We start from the raw sequence: 15,880 nt of genomic DNA, 5'->3' as shown, positions 1-15,880 counted from the left end.
AAAAAAAAAAAAAAAAAAAAAAAAAAAAAAAAAAAAAAAGAAACCACATAGATTAAGGAAATATGTGGATACATTTGTATATTATTCTAGGTCTTCATCTTATAGTCGGGTATCTGCTTCATAGGTAATTATTCCTCATTGAATAGGTATTAGTTCCTTTTTCTTCTCTTCCCTTTTTCCAGGCTAAACTTTTAAAGCAAAATGTTCAATTTGGGAAATCTGATAAGATTAACACGAATCCTTCTTGGCCTGTAGAGAGAGCATTCTATGGCCATGCTATCACACTTTCTTTCCTACAAGAGGGAGAAAGAAATAAGCACCATTTATAACAGAGGAGGATATTTCTTTTACGCACCTACTACAAATAGGAATTTGTTTTGATTCGAGCACACGTGAGATGTCATAATTGAAAACACAAAGAAAGCACAGAACTCCAAGGTAGAAGTCCCAACTAGAAGTTACAGTTTGTTCTAGACTTGCTGTGTGATCTTAAGCAAATCACCTCACCTCTCTGGGCTTTTCCCATAAAATAATCCAGAGACATGTCGCACATGCTTTTCGGCCTGATTTGCCTGTCCCATAACACCGGTTTACAGCAGAGTTGAGCCTGAGCTTTGACTGGCACAGGGTGGGTCCGCGAAGGAGCTTGGGAGCATTTTACATGGATTACAGCGCCACCTATTGGGAAAAAGTAGACTATGAAAAAAAGTGACAAGATCTTTTTTTCATGGTTGGATCAGTGTGGGGTTTTTGCTAAAAAAAGAAAAGAGTAACAGAACAGAATGGATCTAGAAAAATTTCTGAAGCTCACGTCATATTTATGTTTGAGAAGTGTCTAGTGATGACAAATGTATGATAAATATATGTATATAATAGGGTAATTTTTTAAAAACTGCCCAACATCTATAGGGTGGTACAAACCATGTTTAACTCTACAAGATGCTTAAATTTTGGTGTAGATCCTTATTCTGCTGTAACTGCTTAAAACAAAAGTTGGCATTTAACTGTGCAAGTACCTCAACATAACAGTACTACTTGAGTTTTTAATCGGTACTATTTGAGTTTTTAATCATCCTGTCATCTAGGTTCTGTCACTGCCCTCCCATATCCCCCATGGCTCTGAGCCCAGGAGAATGTCAGCCTCTGTCACCTGCCTGCTCCCCTGGTTGGGAAAGGGGTGACAAAGTATTCATAAATGTCCTCAGAACATTGTTCCTGGCAGGGCCACCCTCTTCCCTTTGCTGTCCTGGCATCTACGCTTTATAATAATGACTCTTTTTAATTTCAGATTTTTAACTTAATTTAATTTTTAAATTTTTCTAGCGACAGGGTCACACTCCATTGCCCAGGCAGGAGTGCAGTGGTGTGATCGTAGCTCACTGCAGCCTCAAACTCCGGGCTCAAGTGATGTCCTGCCTTGGCCTCCCAAGGTGCTGGGATTACAGATGTGAGCCACCGTGCTCAGCCCTAATTTTAGTTTTTAAATTTTTGTGATTACAGTTGCCATAGTTAGATGTTTTAGAAAGTTGGAAAATACAGATAAGCCAAAAAATTGTAAATGCAATTTCATTAAGCAGGCCGATTGCAACTTCTAACGTTGTAGTGTCTAGCCTTTTATTCTTAGGCATGCACATCTATGTATACACATATGTATGTACACACATCTGTATGTGCACTCTTCTTTTTTACAACAATATGGTATTATATTGTGCATGTTATTTGTAACCTTTTTTCAGTTAATGATTTCCATCTTTCATGTCAATAAAATTTTATCCTTTGTCTATTTTCAAATTGCCCCAGTTATAGTGAGATGTATTTGTGGTATTTTGTTTTTATAAGTGGCATGTATGTGTGTTTAGTAGGTGTGTTCTTAAATCACCATTTTTATGACGGTAATTATTTATAATCAGCTGTGAGTATAACACCCAAGATAAACGACCAGATAGAGTCCAAAGTGGTTGCTTTCTAAAAATTGTGGGGTTTTTTACATTTAGTAATATCTATTTTTAGTATGTTAAGAACTTATCAGCTTAGTAATCTGACCTATTACTAATTATCTTCAAATCTTAATTTCATGTATTTTCTTCAAAATTTTCTTATAGCATAATAAGGATTCTCAATTTTGAGATTGGGTCTAGTTGTTTTGTGTACCTGGTACATTTCATTTCTTGCACACACAGACAGAGCACTGCTTCATTCCTGAACTCATTAATGAACTACATGGGTTAGCATAAGATTGATAAACTCAGCAATAGAGAATGTTTTAAGATTTCTGTACGATTACTGGTATGTATAATTGGGTTGTTGGTGTGCACTTACAAGGTACAGATACGAAACTAATACAGGGAATTGTTATCTATTTCTGAAAGAAGTGGGAAATCTCATAGGGATTTCTTCATTTCAAAGAAGAGCTTTTAGAGTCTTAAAAAAAAAATTCTGCCCTCCAGAAAATTATTATATTATCTTACAAGAGAAAAAATTCTGTAAATACTGTTAATGCAAAGCACACTCCGCTGAGTAATAAAATAACCCAAAATTCAATGTGGTGTAATAATATAGAGGAGTGATTATAATGTTCATTCAATCCTTTTCCACTTTTAATAATTTGCCTCCAGTTTTAGATGGACTGCTCACGTGTGCTCCCGCCTTAGGGAACAGGAAGACAGGCATCTTTTCTGTGGTGATCCCGTGGTCAAACTCATTAGCCAACTGCCTTCAGGTGCATCGGCTGGGGGATGATTATCCAACCAGAGTTGTTATCTTTGGCAGAAGTAGTTTGGCATCCAGGTATATTCAAGAGATGATTTTATTTCCTGTGGGTGCACTTTGTGACTAGTTAACCCCAGTGGCGTCTCTGTTGGATGCAGGAACTGCTTAAAAGTTAATGTCCGACTTTTATAGCGTTATGACTCCTTTATGGTAAAGCTAGACAGTCAGTAATTCCCAACCTCAAAATCTTGTGGTCAGGGTCAGCTTTCCTGTGTTAGAGTGCTGAATGCTGAGGCTTCAATTAAATATTTAAAGCATTCAAACTAGTCTGAGGCTGTTTTTGGAAAAGATCTTAACCTTATTTAATGTTTATGTTTCACCTTTGTGTAAAGATATGGCTTAGGCAAAACAAGCTTACTAATTATAAAAAACAACAGAGCTTTCACCATGTTATTTTTTTCTAAAGCATATGAATCTCCTTTCAACAAGTATGCTTTCTCATGTGTCAGTTGTATTAGTCTACTATGCATTTGAGCCCATTGACTTTCAAACAGAATTAATCACTGTTTTCTCTAAATTCCTCATTCGACAACAGCGACCTGGCCAGGTACCTACAGATTACTAAGATGTGGTCCTGCTAGAGGGGAGCTCACATCCGTGTACACACAGAACCCAGATAACTTGTCGAGGTCACTCTGCTGCTTAAGATCTAAGTAAGATTGGCCTGAACCCCTGTTCCACTTCTGGAAGGTTCAATCCCCTTTATAATCTTATCGTAAACTCCCAAGAATTTTACGTTCTTGGGGCCACCTCTGGCTCTGACTTTATGTCTCACCACCTCTGGATTCATATTTTTCAGTTTCTACTTCTGAAATTCCATCTGAAATTATTTGACACCTCCCAAGGCTACCCAAAATTCATTGTGATGTAATAATATAGAATGATGCTTTGTAGAGTTACAGTAAGCACATCACATAGCAGACCATTGAAATTTGCATTTTAGATCTCCTGTTGGGTACTTTCAGCAACCCCGCCACTTTGTTATGTCCCTCCAGTCCTGGCCCCTTTCCACTGGCTAGCTCCTCTTTCTGTCTCTGTCTCCTTTCTGCATTAACTTCAATCCTATCAGCTCCCTACAAAATGTATCTGGAATCTGAGTAGTCTAGGCCACCACCATCTTCCACCTAAATTTTTGCAATAACCCTGTAGCTGCTGCCCCAGGCTATTTTGAATACAAAAACCAGAATGTAATCCTTTTAAAAAGTAGAGTAGATCACATCACTCCTCAGAACTGTTTGGAGGCTTTCTGTCTCACTCAGTAAAATCTCAAGTCTTCACTTGAAAGGCCTTTAAACACTACAAGATTATCACTGATTTTGTGCCTATTGTTTTCACCTTAGCCGACTAGTTTCTGTTTTTCTTTAAACACTTAGAGCACATTCCTGCCTCAGGGTTTTTGTACTTGTCAAAGCTATCTTTCCCCAGATATCCCAGGCCCTTCAAGTTCTCTATTCTGGTGTCATTTTTCAATCAGGACATTCCTAACTTCTTTCTTTGTTTTTTTTTATTTAAATTTTATTTTTTTATCAGAGCATGTATCACCACCTGATATTTTATATATTTTACTTGTTTCTTTTTTTCTCTTCTCTCTAAATCAGAGTTCCATAAACTTCATAAACTACAGTATGATCAGAATAGGCTGGAGTGCCTGTCAAAGCACAAATTGCTGTTCCTTGTTCCCAGAGGAATTAATGATCTGGGCTGGGGCTTGACAATTTGCATTTCTAACAAGTTCTCAGCAGATACTGATGCTGCTGGTCTATGTATCACACCTTGAGAACCAGCATGTTAGAATTACTCTATCCATTATGGCAGCCATTCACCACATGTGCCTACTTACATTGAATTTAAATTAAGTTGAATACATTAAAAATTTGGTTTGGGAGTCCACTAGCTCAGTAACCACTGTGTTGGACAGTGCAGATATAGAACATTTCCATTGGTGCAGAAAATTCCATTGGGCTTATTACTGTAAAACACAAACCACATAAAGATCCACATGGAGCTTACTATGGTGTAAGGAATCAGGTTAGATACACAACTTTTCTTTTTCATCTGATAGTTTTCCCAGTACCACTTATTGAAAATTCAGTTGTTTCCCCAGAGACAATTCATATGCAGTATTAAATTCACATATGTAATTATGTATATTGCAGAACTTTCTGGATTGCGGCATTTATCTGTCTGGGAATAGGAATACTTTCAAGACAAATTTGGCTTCTGAAATTATTGAATAAAGAATTGGACCTGGAATTATAAAATGAGAGAATAAAGTCATAAAGAAGTTCTGTGGTTTTCAGTTGCCTCTAAAAGAGGCATTTTTAGTAGAAAACATGTAGGCAGTGTTGAGTTCAAAGGTCATGATATAGTCGGCAATTTTTTTCTTATGAAATCTGATATAGTGTGTAAAGTTTCTAGATAAAGTGACTGAGGGAATAGGCCATTATATTAATATTCTTGACCAATTATCCACCCCATTTATTAGATTAGAAAATTAATTTGTCACAGAAATACCAATATTTCTACACAAAGTATCAAATTGTTCTAACTTTTTTAAAAAATCAAAAATGTATTTTTTTAACATTTATATGTTTATACATAAAGGATGATAATTATGGCACAAAAATAGGGATAAAAACGAAACAAAACTTTAATAATTTTTTGTAGTTTTGTTTTGTTTTTTGAGACGGAGTCTTGCTCTGTCGCCCAGGCTGGAGTGCAGTGGTGTGATCTCAGCTCACTACAAGCTCCGCCTCCTGGGTTCACGCCATTCTCCTGCCTCAGCCTCCCAAGTAGCTGGGACTACAGGCGCCCGCCACCTTGCCCGGCTAATTTTTGTATTTTTAGTAGAGACGGGGTTTCACCGTGTTAGCCAGGATGGCTTTGATCTCGTGACCTCGTAATCCGCCCGCCTCAGCCTCCTAAAGTGCTGGGATTATAGGCGTGAGCCACCACACCCAGCCATTTGTCTTGTTAACTTATGTATTTCTGGCAGAGATTCAAGAAAACTGTGTATTTAAGAAGTAAAAGATGTTGGAAGAATAAGTGTCAATGTTTTTACATTTATTACTTGACACATTTATATATAAAGAGAAAGAAATACAGTCTGCATGTATCATCATTTACTCATAGACAACAGCAGACAGTTACCCAGTCAGTTGGCAATGAAAGTTCTCTCCTCCTCCAGCTAAACTGTATTTATAATTGTATTTAACTAGACATTACCTAATCCTTCTTAACTTTATTTACTATCAAAGAAAGTACTATTTCCAAGTCTAGAATTGGTATGTGCCATCCAATTGCTCTTGTAGAGTACCATATTACCAAAAAATCAACTTCCACAAGACCGTTTTGCTAGTCTCTCTCTGGATGAAATTAAAAATGTACTGTTTAAAGCCAAAACATGGGCAATATGGATACATTTATGGGCATAGCCTGTGGCTCAAAAGAAGGATGTAAAACTCTTTAAATAATATGCAACCATCTAATAAAGACACAGGGAATGTATTTTGAGAATTGAAATGTATTCCTGAGAATTGTTTTTTAATTGAGGGACTTAGAGCCTTTTATTTATTTATTTTTCTTTATATATGTACAAGTAATAGGGTGCTACTTGTATGTGGGAGAGAAGGGAGGTGTGAGAGACCATTGAGAAACATACTCCTTATCTCATAAAGATTAGACTGGCCCAGGAGTAGGCAGCGACCACAGAAAGTAGAAATGGGGGCTGAACACGGGATGATCTGAAATCTATGTAATGTAATGTTTGACTTCAAGACCACACAGTATCCAAGAGTGAATCCTTCCCCATCTCTGCAGGAGACTCCTTGTCTGGAAGAACTGCATCAGAGGGACTGCAGGCCTGGGAGCTTGCTGAGGGTGACATGCCATATGAAAACAGTGGCACTAAAATAAAAGTGGCATACCGAATGGCGAGATTTCTAGCCCCATTTCCCTGTCAAGTTCCCAAAAGCCAGTAACCAGGTTTATATCTCTAGTCAAGAAATTGGAGAATAACTTTTTACTAATACGTGCATTTCCCTTTTGAGGTGGGATGCAGATGTCTGACTCCCCAATTACCCTAAAGTGAATCCCATGAACCTACACCTCCAGCCATAAAAATAGGATTTTCACACTGCAGTTCAGTGCCTTATTCTTAAGTATGAACTAACAGCTTAGGATCACCTGACATTTGGGGAAAGCACATGATACCAAAGATTTTTTAGTGTGCTTTCCTTAAGGGCTGACAGTATTAAGAAAGACTCAGAGACTATGTTGTTCTGTTGATGATATGAATGAAAATATAAGTCTATGTCAACAATGAGAGTCTATGGAAAGGGAAGCAAAAAATTGGTAAGTATCCCTGAATTCCAAGTTGGGTATGAAAGTTTCTATAGAAATAAGTCCTGTATTACCAATGCTATTAAACATTCATTCATTATTTGAAATTATCTCATGCATTTACTTTATTTCTATTTTATGTTCTAGTACACAAGCTAATAAACTTTTTCTGTCATGGGCCAGGAAGTAAAAATAGTAGGCTTTGTGGGCTATGCCTATATAGTAGGTGTGGTCACGCTACTCCATTCTGCTGTTGTAACTAACACAAAAGCAGCCTGAGACATTATATAAACAAATGGGCATGGCTATTTTATAATACAACTTTATTTACAAAAACAGACTGTGGGCCCATTTTGACCTGCACATTGTGGTTTGCTGACACTTGGTTTAGTACATCCAGTAGAGTGTTAGATCTATGAGAACAGATATACTATAATACTTGTACTGTGATTCCAGTGTCTAGAGAATATTCATAACCTTTGAATGATTAAAGAATTTGTACTACGCCCTTTAGGATTTTGTGGACTTCCTATGTAGATATTTACAGTCTGTTTTCTAAAGCCAAAAAGGTGGTGGTGCTTGTTCCAAATACTTCATTCTTATGAGAACTTTGTAATCAATTCATAAGCTAAAGACTGCCAATATTGTATTACAAATAATGTGTTGTGAAGGACTGCTCTTGGGTAAGGAAAGGACTTCTCCTGAAACTTATAATTTGGAAACAATTTGGTAAAACATAAAAGTAGTTGTTGAACTAACGCTAGGATCCATGCTGTCTTGACTATCCCAACACTTTTTAACTATTACAATTTTGTCTGTTTAAGTATCTTGTAGTTCAATTTTTTGCAGTTATATTATTTTTGTTATGATGATGGTGATGATGATGATAATGACAGGGTCTGGCTCTGTTGCCCAGGCTGGAGTGCAGTGGCGTGATCTCATCTCACTGCAACCTCATCTTCCAGGGCTCATGTTGTTCTCTGGCCTCCACCTCCTGCATAAGTGGGACCATAGGCACGTACCACCACAGCAGGTTATTTTTAAAAATTTTTTGTAGAGACAGGGTCTTGCCATGTTGCCTAGGCTGGTCTCCAACTCCTGGGCTCAAGCGGTCCTCCTGCCTTGGCCTGTAGCTTGGCCTATAGCTCAAATTTTAAGCTGCTTTTCCAAATACGATTTTGTAGCCTTGTTTATCTATTGAAGACAAGCATTCTAAGAAAATCCTCAAAATAATAACAGGTAATGAAATACTCTTGTTTTACAGTAAACCTATGATGGACTTGTTGATATTCCTTTGTGCACAGTATCACTTAAATCCATCAAGTTACACAATCGATCTGTTGTCAGCTGAACAGAACCACATTAAATTTAAACCAAACACACCAATAGGAATGTTGGAGGTAGAGAAGGTAATTTTAAAGCCAAAAATGTTGGATAAGAAAAAACCTACACCTATAATACCAGAGGTAAGAATTCCATTATATCTTTTGGTATCTTATGGCTAAAATATTAAGTTGATTTTTCAGTCATTAGCAGCTCATTGTAAGTGAAATGAAAATGGACTTTCCTGATCAAATTTGATGTGAACATAGGTATTATGTTTTTCTAGGCCACTTTGTTTAGGATTCAGTTGGTTATTGATCCTTGGATTCAATAGAATTTGGGCAAAACTTTAGATTTAAGTGCTCTAAAATGATATCTAATATGATTGCATAAGAATGTAACAATTATGAATGATTTGTATTTTAAGCTACTTTTTAAAAAAGTATTTTATATGTAAAGGAAGGTTTTAGAATCTTTTCATGCAAATTCATCTAAGAATTTCTTAAAGTAATATTTTGGCTTCTGCGTACTTGGTAAGCAGCAGTCGTAACTTACATCTATTTGTGTGTGTGTGTTTTTGTTTTGTTTTCTCACTCTTCATTGTGTTTGAATTAATAACATCTAAACTATTAATGTGTGCTGCACATTAACTCCATTTTCTTTAATGTACAAATTCCATGCAAAAATTTTTAACCATATCATTCTAATATCATCAGTCCTTATTAAAATTGTTTTATTGCTGCACGCAATAGGGTAGAATTTTATGGGTTTCAACAAATACTCTTTCATTATGAACATCAACCATTTTCATTTTATAATATATATAAAAGTTTGTATATTAAATTGCTACATGTGACTTAAATATACATATTCTTGCATTTTCTTCATGTTGTTATGAAGCTTTTTTCAAAGAAGTTGAGTTTTTGAAAATATTAAAACATACTTGCTTTCTGTAATATATGATTTAATATTATTAATATGTGTTAGGATATTGGACTGCCTTCTGTCTAGGCATTTGTTTCTGTTTAGGTGTTTATTACCTATCCCTGCTGTTTTTCTAGGTGGAAATGGTTATATTTATGCTATTGCATGGGATTATACAAAAGGTTTTAGTTTTGTGAATGAATGTCTTTAAGGACCTGCAAAATGTACATTTCACTTAGTATAGTCTCATGTAGCTAAGTTCCATACAGGATTTAATTCAATTACATGATGAGATGCTTAAAATCTTCCCAGTAATTTTAAATTATCAGTACTAGATATCTAATGAAGACATTTTAATATTCTTTACTAAAATGTTAAAATTAGCCAAAGTAGTAATAGTAACAACAACAAAAGCTAATCACAATAGTCAATGTTCTCTTATTGATCAATGACTATGTGCCAGAAAGTCTGCTAAGCTTTTCATATGGATTATCTCACTTATAATGTTTCAAACAGAAACAAAATTTTAGTGACTTAACCAAAATACCCCTTTTTTTTATTGAGGCAATAGAGAAATTATTTGAAAGATAAATATTCCTCAAAGGGTAGGATAAAATATACATAATTTTGTACTATGTACATCTGCTAATTTTAAAGTAAATATTTTAAGGAACAAAGTGAAAACATGAGTGGTACTAGATATGAGGCTAGTTTGTTCTTTTTTAGTTTAAAATCTAATTAAAATCTTACTATAGAATGGTTGGATTATTTAATAAATAAACTAATGTGTTTGTTTCTAAGAACTTGCTTTGGATTTAGGAAGTAACATTAATCAAAAAGAGAATTTCACACCAAAATAGGAAAGTACTGTTTGGTGGCTCACGCCTATAATCCCAGCACTTTGGGAGGCCGAGGCAGGTAGATCACCTGAGGTCGGGAGTTCAAGACCAGTCTGACCAACATGGAGAAACCCTGTCTCTACTAAAAATACAAAAAAAATTAGCCGGGGTGGTGGCGCATGCCTATAATCCCAGCTACTCGGGAGGCTGAGGCAGGAGAATCGCTTGAACCCGGGAGGCAGAGGTTGTGGTGAGCTGATATCGCGCCGTTGCACTCCAGCCTGGGCAAAAAGAGCGAAACTCTTTCTAAAAAAAAAAAAAAAAAAAAAAAAAAGAATGTGTAACTGTAGGTTATCTCATTATTCTAGACATTATTGTAGAATGTTTGTTTCAGTAAATTATGATACAAGTATGGCTTTAATCTGTGTTTCAGAAAACTGTGAGAGTAGTGATTAATTTTAAGAAAACACAGAAGACCATAGTGAGAGTGAGTCCACATGCATCACTTCAAGAGCTTGCCCCTATTATATGTAGCAAATGTGAGTTTGATCCATTGCATACAGTATTGTTGAAAGATTATCAATCACAGGAGCCCCTCGACTTGACAAAATCTCTTAATGACCTGGGACTAAGAGAATTATATGCAATGGATGTCAACAGAGGTAAGACAGACTTCTATTTTATTTATTTAGTGGGATGTATATATTTGTATATTTTTGTGCATTGTGTTTGCATGTAGGTATTCTCAAGTTCATAATGGCAGTTAATGGGTCCTATAGATAGAAGTAATTGCATGGCATTAGGAATAAGAAAACAAAATGTTAATAAATATAAATCAAGTTAAATATAACATTTAACTTAATTTCAGTTATTGAAATTGGAATTAAAACTTGTCTTTTTAGCCATCATCTACATTTTATATTTTTTCTTTCTCTGATTTTTTTTGGGGGAGGCGTAGGATTTAACTTAATTCTTCATGGCTTTGAGGCTTAAACAGAAAATAAAAATTTACATGGAAATTCGTTGTTATTCTAATCAAGTGTGAATTACTGTAGACTCATTATGATTTTGTCTGAGTCTTAATTATCATTCAAGTTTGGAAGTTTTTTGCTAAATTTTTTCTAAGGTCAACACCAAAATAAGTTGGCTTATGAAATGAATCAATCTTACTCAAAAAATTTTTGAAATAGCTTCCAGTTTTAATCTATAGAAATGATGTAATGTATTAAAGTTTGGAGATCTTAGATAATGCTGGTTTGTATGATGTCTAGTAGACAAATGCAAACATTTATTCAACATGAATCTGTTTCACTAAGCGAAATAAAAGTGTAGTGAAACTGACAATTATTTACATACTCTTTGCATAGAGACTTCAAAATTTGTCCTGAGGTTGTGGCTTTATATAATCCATAAACTACTTTTTCAACTCAGTGATGTTTTATACTTGAACAAACATCATCTTCACAGTCAATTTACCCTCTTTTATACCCCTCCTTCTGTAGCCACTTCTGTTACTGTCTTCAGTAAGTCATCTTTACAAGGTAAGATGTACGAATCAGTAGAAACAAATTATAACCTGAAATTGGATATATTGAAAATAAGCTTCTAATTTTACCTTTTCTTAACATCACTAATATGTTCATTCTGTAAGAGATTTTAACCTAGAAAATATTTGGGTTTTATTTCCTGAAAAAATTTATAGGTTCCTTCCCCTTGATTTCCAAATTTAATTGTAATAATTTCATTTCAACAAATGTTTAAAAATTATTCTAACAGTGTGGGAAAACATATTCTTTACTCTCATACAAGGAAAAATGATTTGCTAGGATCTTTATTGGGTACAAGTGCTAATAGCTTGGTAGTAACAAGGAAGCATCTCAGATTATTTCACTGAACAATAATTCAGAATAATGATGTTATATTAACCATATGAAATTTTGCACTCATTGTTTGTGAATATTTTGTAATAACATGGAAAATGCTTACGTTGAAATTAGCTTTTATACCATATAAGTGTGTTTAACACAACAGGTGAATAAATGCTTTTATATGAAATTGCTAAAAGGAAATACATAAAAAATTTCAATAGTGGTTACCTTTGGGTGGTAGGGTTATGGTAGGTGATTTTTTTTATTATTATTTATTTTCTTTATAATACAGAATTACATAATGGGCATGCATTCCTTTCGTAGAGAAAAACTGTATTAAAAATTGTCCAATAATAAATTGTAGAAATCATCTTTCACCCATTAAGAAAAGTCTCAAATAATTGATTACCCTAATAATTACCAGCTTACTAAAAAAACAAGCCTTAACAAACTGCATATATTATGTGTTATTGAAATCTCACCTTCTACTTCTATTATAATAAGAGGTTAGAAATAGTGATCTCTGTGGTTCTTTCTAGCAACAACATTTTATTACTTGTACTTGACCTTTACTCCTAACTTTGCCTAATCCTAAGCAAATTCCATAAACTTTCTGGCCTCATTTCGAGGTTGTCGAATGTATTGATTTCTAGTATCCCTTCCAGTAATGGAAGGATGTGGTTTATTCAGAATATGAAATGTGGATAAATCTTAAGAGAGTGAAATATTAAAATTAAGAAAGCTTTACAGTATCAGAATCTACAAGGTCAATCCAAATGCTGTCAGTGCCCTTGCCTCCTTATTTTTTCTGATACTATTTTGAAAACTTAGAAGTTTCCATGCAATTATTTTTAGCCTGCCTTTTAGAAATAGAAATAGGAAACTACAGTATTTGAGTTGCTTTTCTAAGTAAGCTCAAGGCTTTGCTTGTCTTACTGTTTAACCTGACTTGCTATGATCCCTGATATAGAACTTTAAGTGAAAACTTACGGGCTAACTAGTGTGGAGGATGACCTGAAAATTTCTTCACCAAAAATAACCATGTGGGCCAGGCATGGTGGCTCATGCCTATCGTTCCAACACTTTGGGAGGCCAAGGTGGAAAAATTGCTTGAGCCTAGGAATTTCAGACCAGCCTGGGCAACCTGGCAAAACCCCATCTCTACAAAAAATGCAAAAATTAGCCGGTTATGGTAGCACATGCCTGTAGTCCCAGCTACTTAGAAGGCTGAGGTGGGAGGATCACCTAAGCCCAGGGAGGTCAGGGCTGTGGTGAGCCACGACCCTGCCAGTGCACTCCAGACTGGGTGACAGAGTGAGACTGTCTCAGAAAAATAAATAAAAATAAAAAATAAATATAAAAAATATTCTGGTTGTATTTATTGTATTGCACAACCATATGAATTTTTCATCTACTGTTCTAAATTTAATTGTGCATCCATATGCAATAAGTGGTGTATTCCATCTTAAAATGAAATAGTGGCAAATCTAAAACAAAAATACAAATATAAATAATCTTTAAATGGAGACCAGTTTTAGTTCTACTGTTTAATGTCTATTCGTCTTTGTGCAAGTTATTAAAATTCTCTGTTCACTTATAGTTACTGAGAGCGTAATGGAGTAATACCACTGCTTTCATATATATATATATATGTTTTATATCCTGCAGGGTAAATGCTAGCATCTTCCAATGAGAAAAGGGGCTTAGAGTGATAACTTTTGATACTTCCCTCACAAGGTCATTCTAAGAAATATATTAGACATGCAAAAAACTTTAACTATAAAGTGCTATGCACGTGTTCATTATTATTAGTTGCTAGCATTGTGAAACTCATTGTGCAGAATGTATGCTGCTTATTGAATATTTGAATCATCAGATTTAAAAGTTTTACTTTGTAAAATAGTTTTCCTTTCATATGTTATTGAGGCATTACTGTATTTATTTGGTGTTAACTAGCTTTCCTTTCCTGAAGTAGTCCCTATTTTGCCATAATTTATTTTGGTTTTTTTTAAGACAGGTATTTTAAATAAAAGCATTTAAGACTATATATTTATCTCTTAGTTTAGCTTCAGTTATGTCTCACAAATTTTAATACACAATATTTTATTTCAAATGTTATTGAAATTGTACTGTGATTTACCATAAAATCCATATGTTGCTTAGTAGAAGAAATATTTTTTGAATTTTACAGATCACCACTCATTGCTTTTCCAAGGCTTAGGAAAATTCGCTACTCATTTATTGAAGAAACCAGGTCATTTGTCTTATAGCTTCCCACGTTCAGATTTTTACTGTTGCCTCCTGTGGTGTCACTTAGTGTTTAACTTATTGCCAATGTCATTGAAATTTTATTTCAATGTAAATTTCCCCTCTATTTCCTGTAAATTGATGGTTAAATCTAGAGGCTTGATCAGATTTTGGCAAGAGATTTTTTTGGCAAGAATACTTCACAAGTGTTGCTATGTACTTCCATCAGCAAACATGTAACGACAAGTTCTTTTTTTCTAATGTTAGCCATCAATGATCTTTGTCTACATCTTAGGTAATTAGGAGTCGAAAAATAGTGAAAGTCTATTGCAAACAATATTACTAAAAAAGCAAGCTTCCCTGTGTCAGCTATATGACTGCTACAGAGGTTGAATTCAATCAGAAAAAGGTAGAATAGGCCAGATGCGGTGGCTCACGCCTGTAATCCCAGCACTTTGGGAGGCCACGGTGGGTGGATCACCTGAGGTCAGGAGTTCGAGACCAGCCTGGCCAACATGGCGAAACCCCATCTCTACTAAAAATACGAACATTAGCAAGGCATGGGGGCGCACGCCTGTAGTCCCAGCTACTTGGGAGGCCGAGGCAGGAGAATTGCTTGAACCCAGGATGCGGAGGTTGCAGTGAGCCGAGATCACACCACTGTGCTCCAGCCTGGGCGACAGAGTGAGATTCAAAAAAAGACTCCATCTCAATAAATAAATAGAAAAGAAAAGAAAAAGGTATAATAAAAGTTTGATGATTTCCTTTCATCAGTTTTTAAAATAATGGACTGGTTCTCCAGCATAACACAAATGTGAACAAAGAGGCTTTTTTTTTTTTTAGTATCATTATGAATGTATGAAATTAAACACATGTGACATGTTTCAGTTTATTGAGTTACTTTTATGATGTCCAAATTATCCTTTTACCGGTAGAAACCATCTCAAGTTGGTTCCTGAGTCCTTTTAACACAACCTGGTAGACTTTGACAGCATTCTTTCTAGTATGGCTAGATGTCCCAAGCTTATCTTGTACATTCCTTAATACCAACAGAGAATCAACCATTCTCAAGTAATCATGGTTTCTTTTAATGGGAAATGGAATTTAGAGCCAGTTTGGGCCAGGGAGTCCCAGCACTGTTGGCTGTGTCATTGTTTGTTGGCCCTTCAGTTGATATTAGGAGATGCTTTTTGGAAGATTTTATATAAATATTATGTATGCAACCTTGAGGTTTGACATTTGCCATTCTAACTAAAGTAGGGCTTCCTAATTTTCAGCAGTATTAACATTTGGGACAAGATAATTCTGTCATTGGGGACTGTCTTTTGCAGTGTACTATGTTTGAAATCCTCACTGGCCTCTACTCAGTAAATGCCGACAGCATAGTCTCCTAACCCCATTGCCAGTGGTGGCAATCAAATTGTCCCCAGACTTTGTCAAATGTCCTCTGGGGGGGCAAAATTGGTCCCAGTTGAGACCCACCCTATTAAAGAAATAACTTTTATGAAACATTTAGCAGAATACCGAGCAATTATAATGACTCACATTTTGTAGAAGAAAATATTTCAC

The 15,880-nt window shown here is 35.3% G+C and overlaps 1 protein-coding gene across 2 annotated transcripts in view; it reads left to right on the top strand.

The window, feature by feature from the left end:
- The window catches only part of COBLL1 (cordon-bleu WH2 repeat protein like 1), a 163,693-nt gene that overhangs the window by 106,267 nt on the left and 41,546 nt on the right, over positions 1-15,880 (top strand). The window contains exons 5-7 of one of the 2 annotated variants that reach the window (XM_025404313.1): positions 8,375-8,576; positions 10,630-10,858; positions 11,699-11,737. In XM_025404313.1, the coding sequence (XP_025260098.1) occupies positions 8,375-8,576; positions 10,630-10,858; positions 11,699-11,737 (470 nt within the window). The remainder of the gene's footprint in view (positions 1-8,374; positions 8,577-10,629; positions 10,859-11,698; positions 11,738-15,880) is intronic. The other variant, XM_025404314.1, reaches the window with a different exon arrangement.

The sequence above is a fragment of the Theropithecus gelada genome, chromosome 12 (genome assembly GCF_003255815.1).
Source record: "Theropithecus gelada isolate Dixy chromosome 12, Tgel_1.0, whole genome shotgun sequence".
Classification (NCBI taxonomy): Eukaryota; Metazoa; Chordata; class Mammalia; order Primates; family Cercopithecidae; genus Theropithecus; species Theropithecus gelada.
This window is presented reverse-complemented; position numbering and strand designations above follow the sequence as displayed.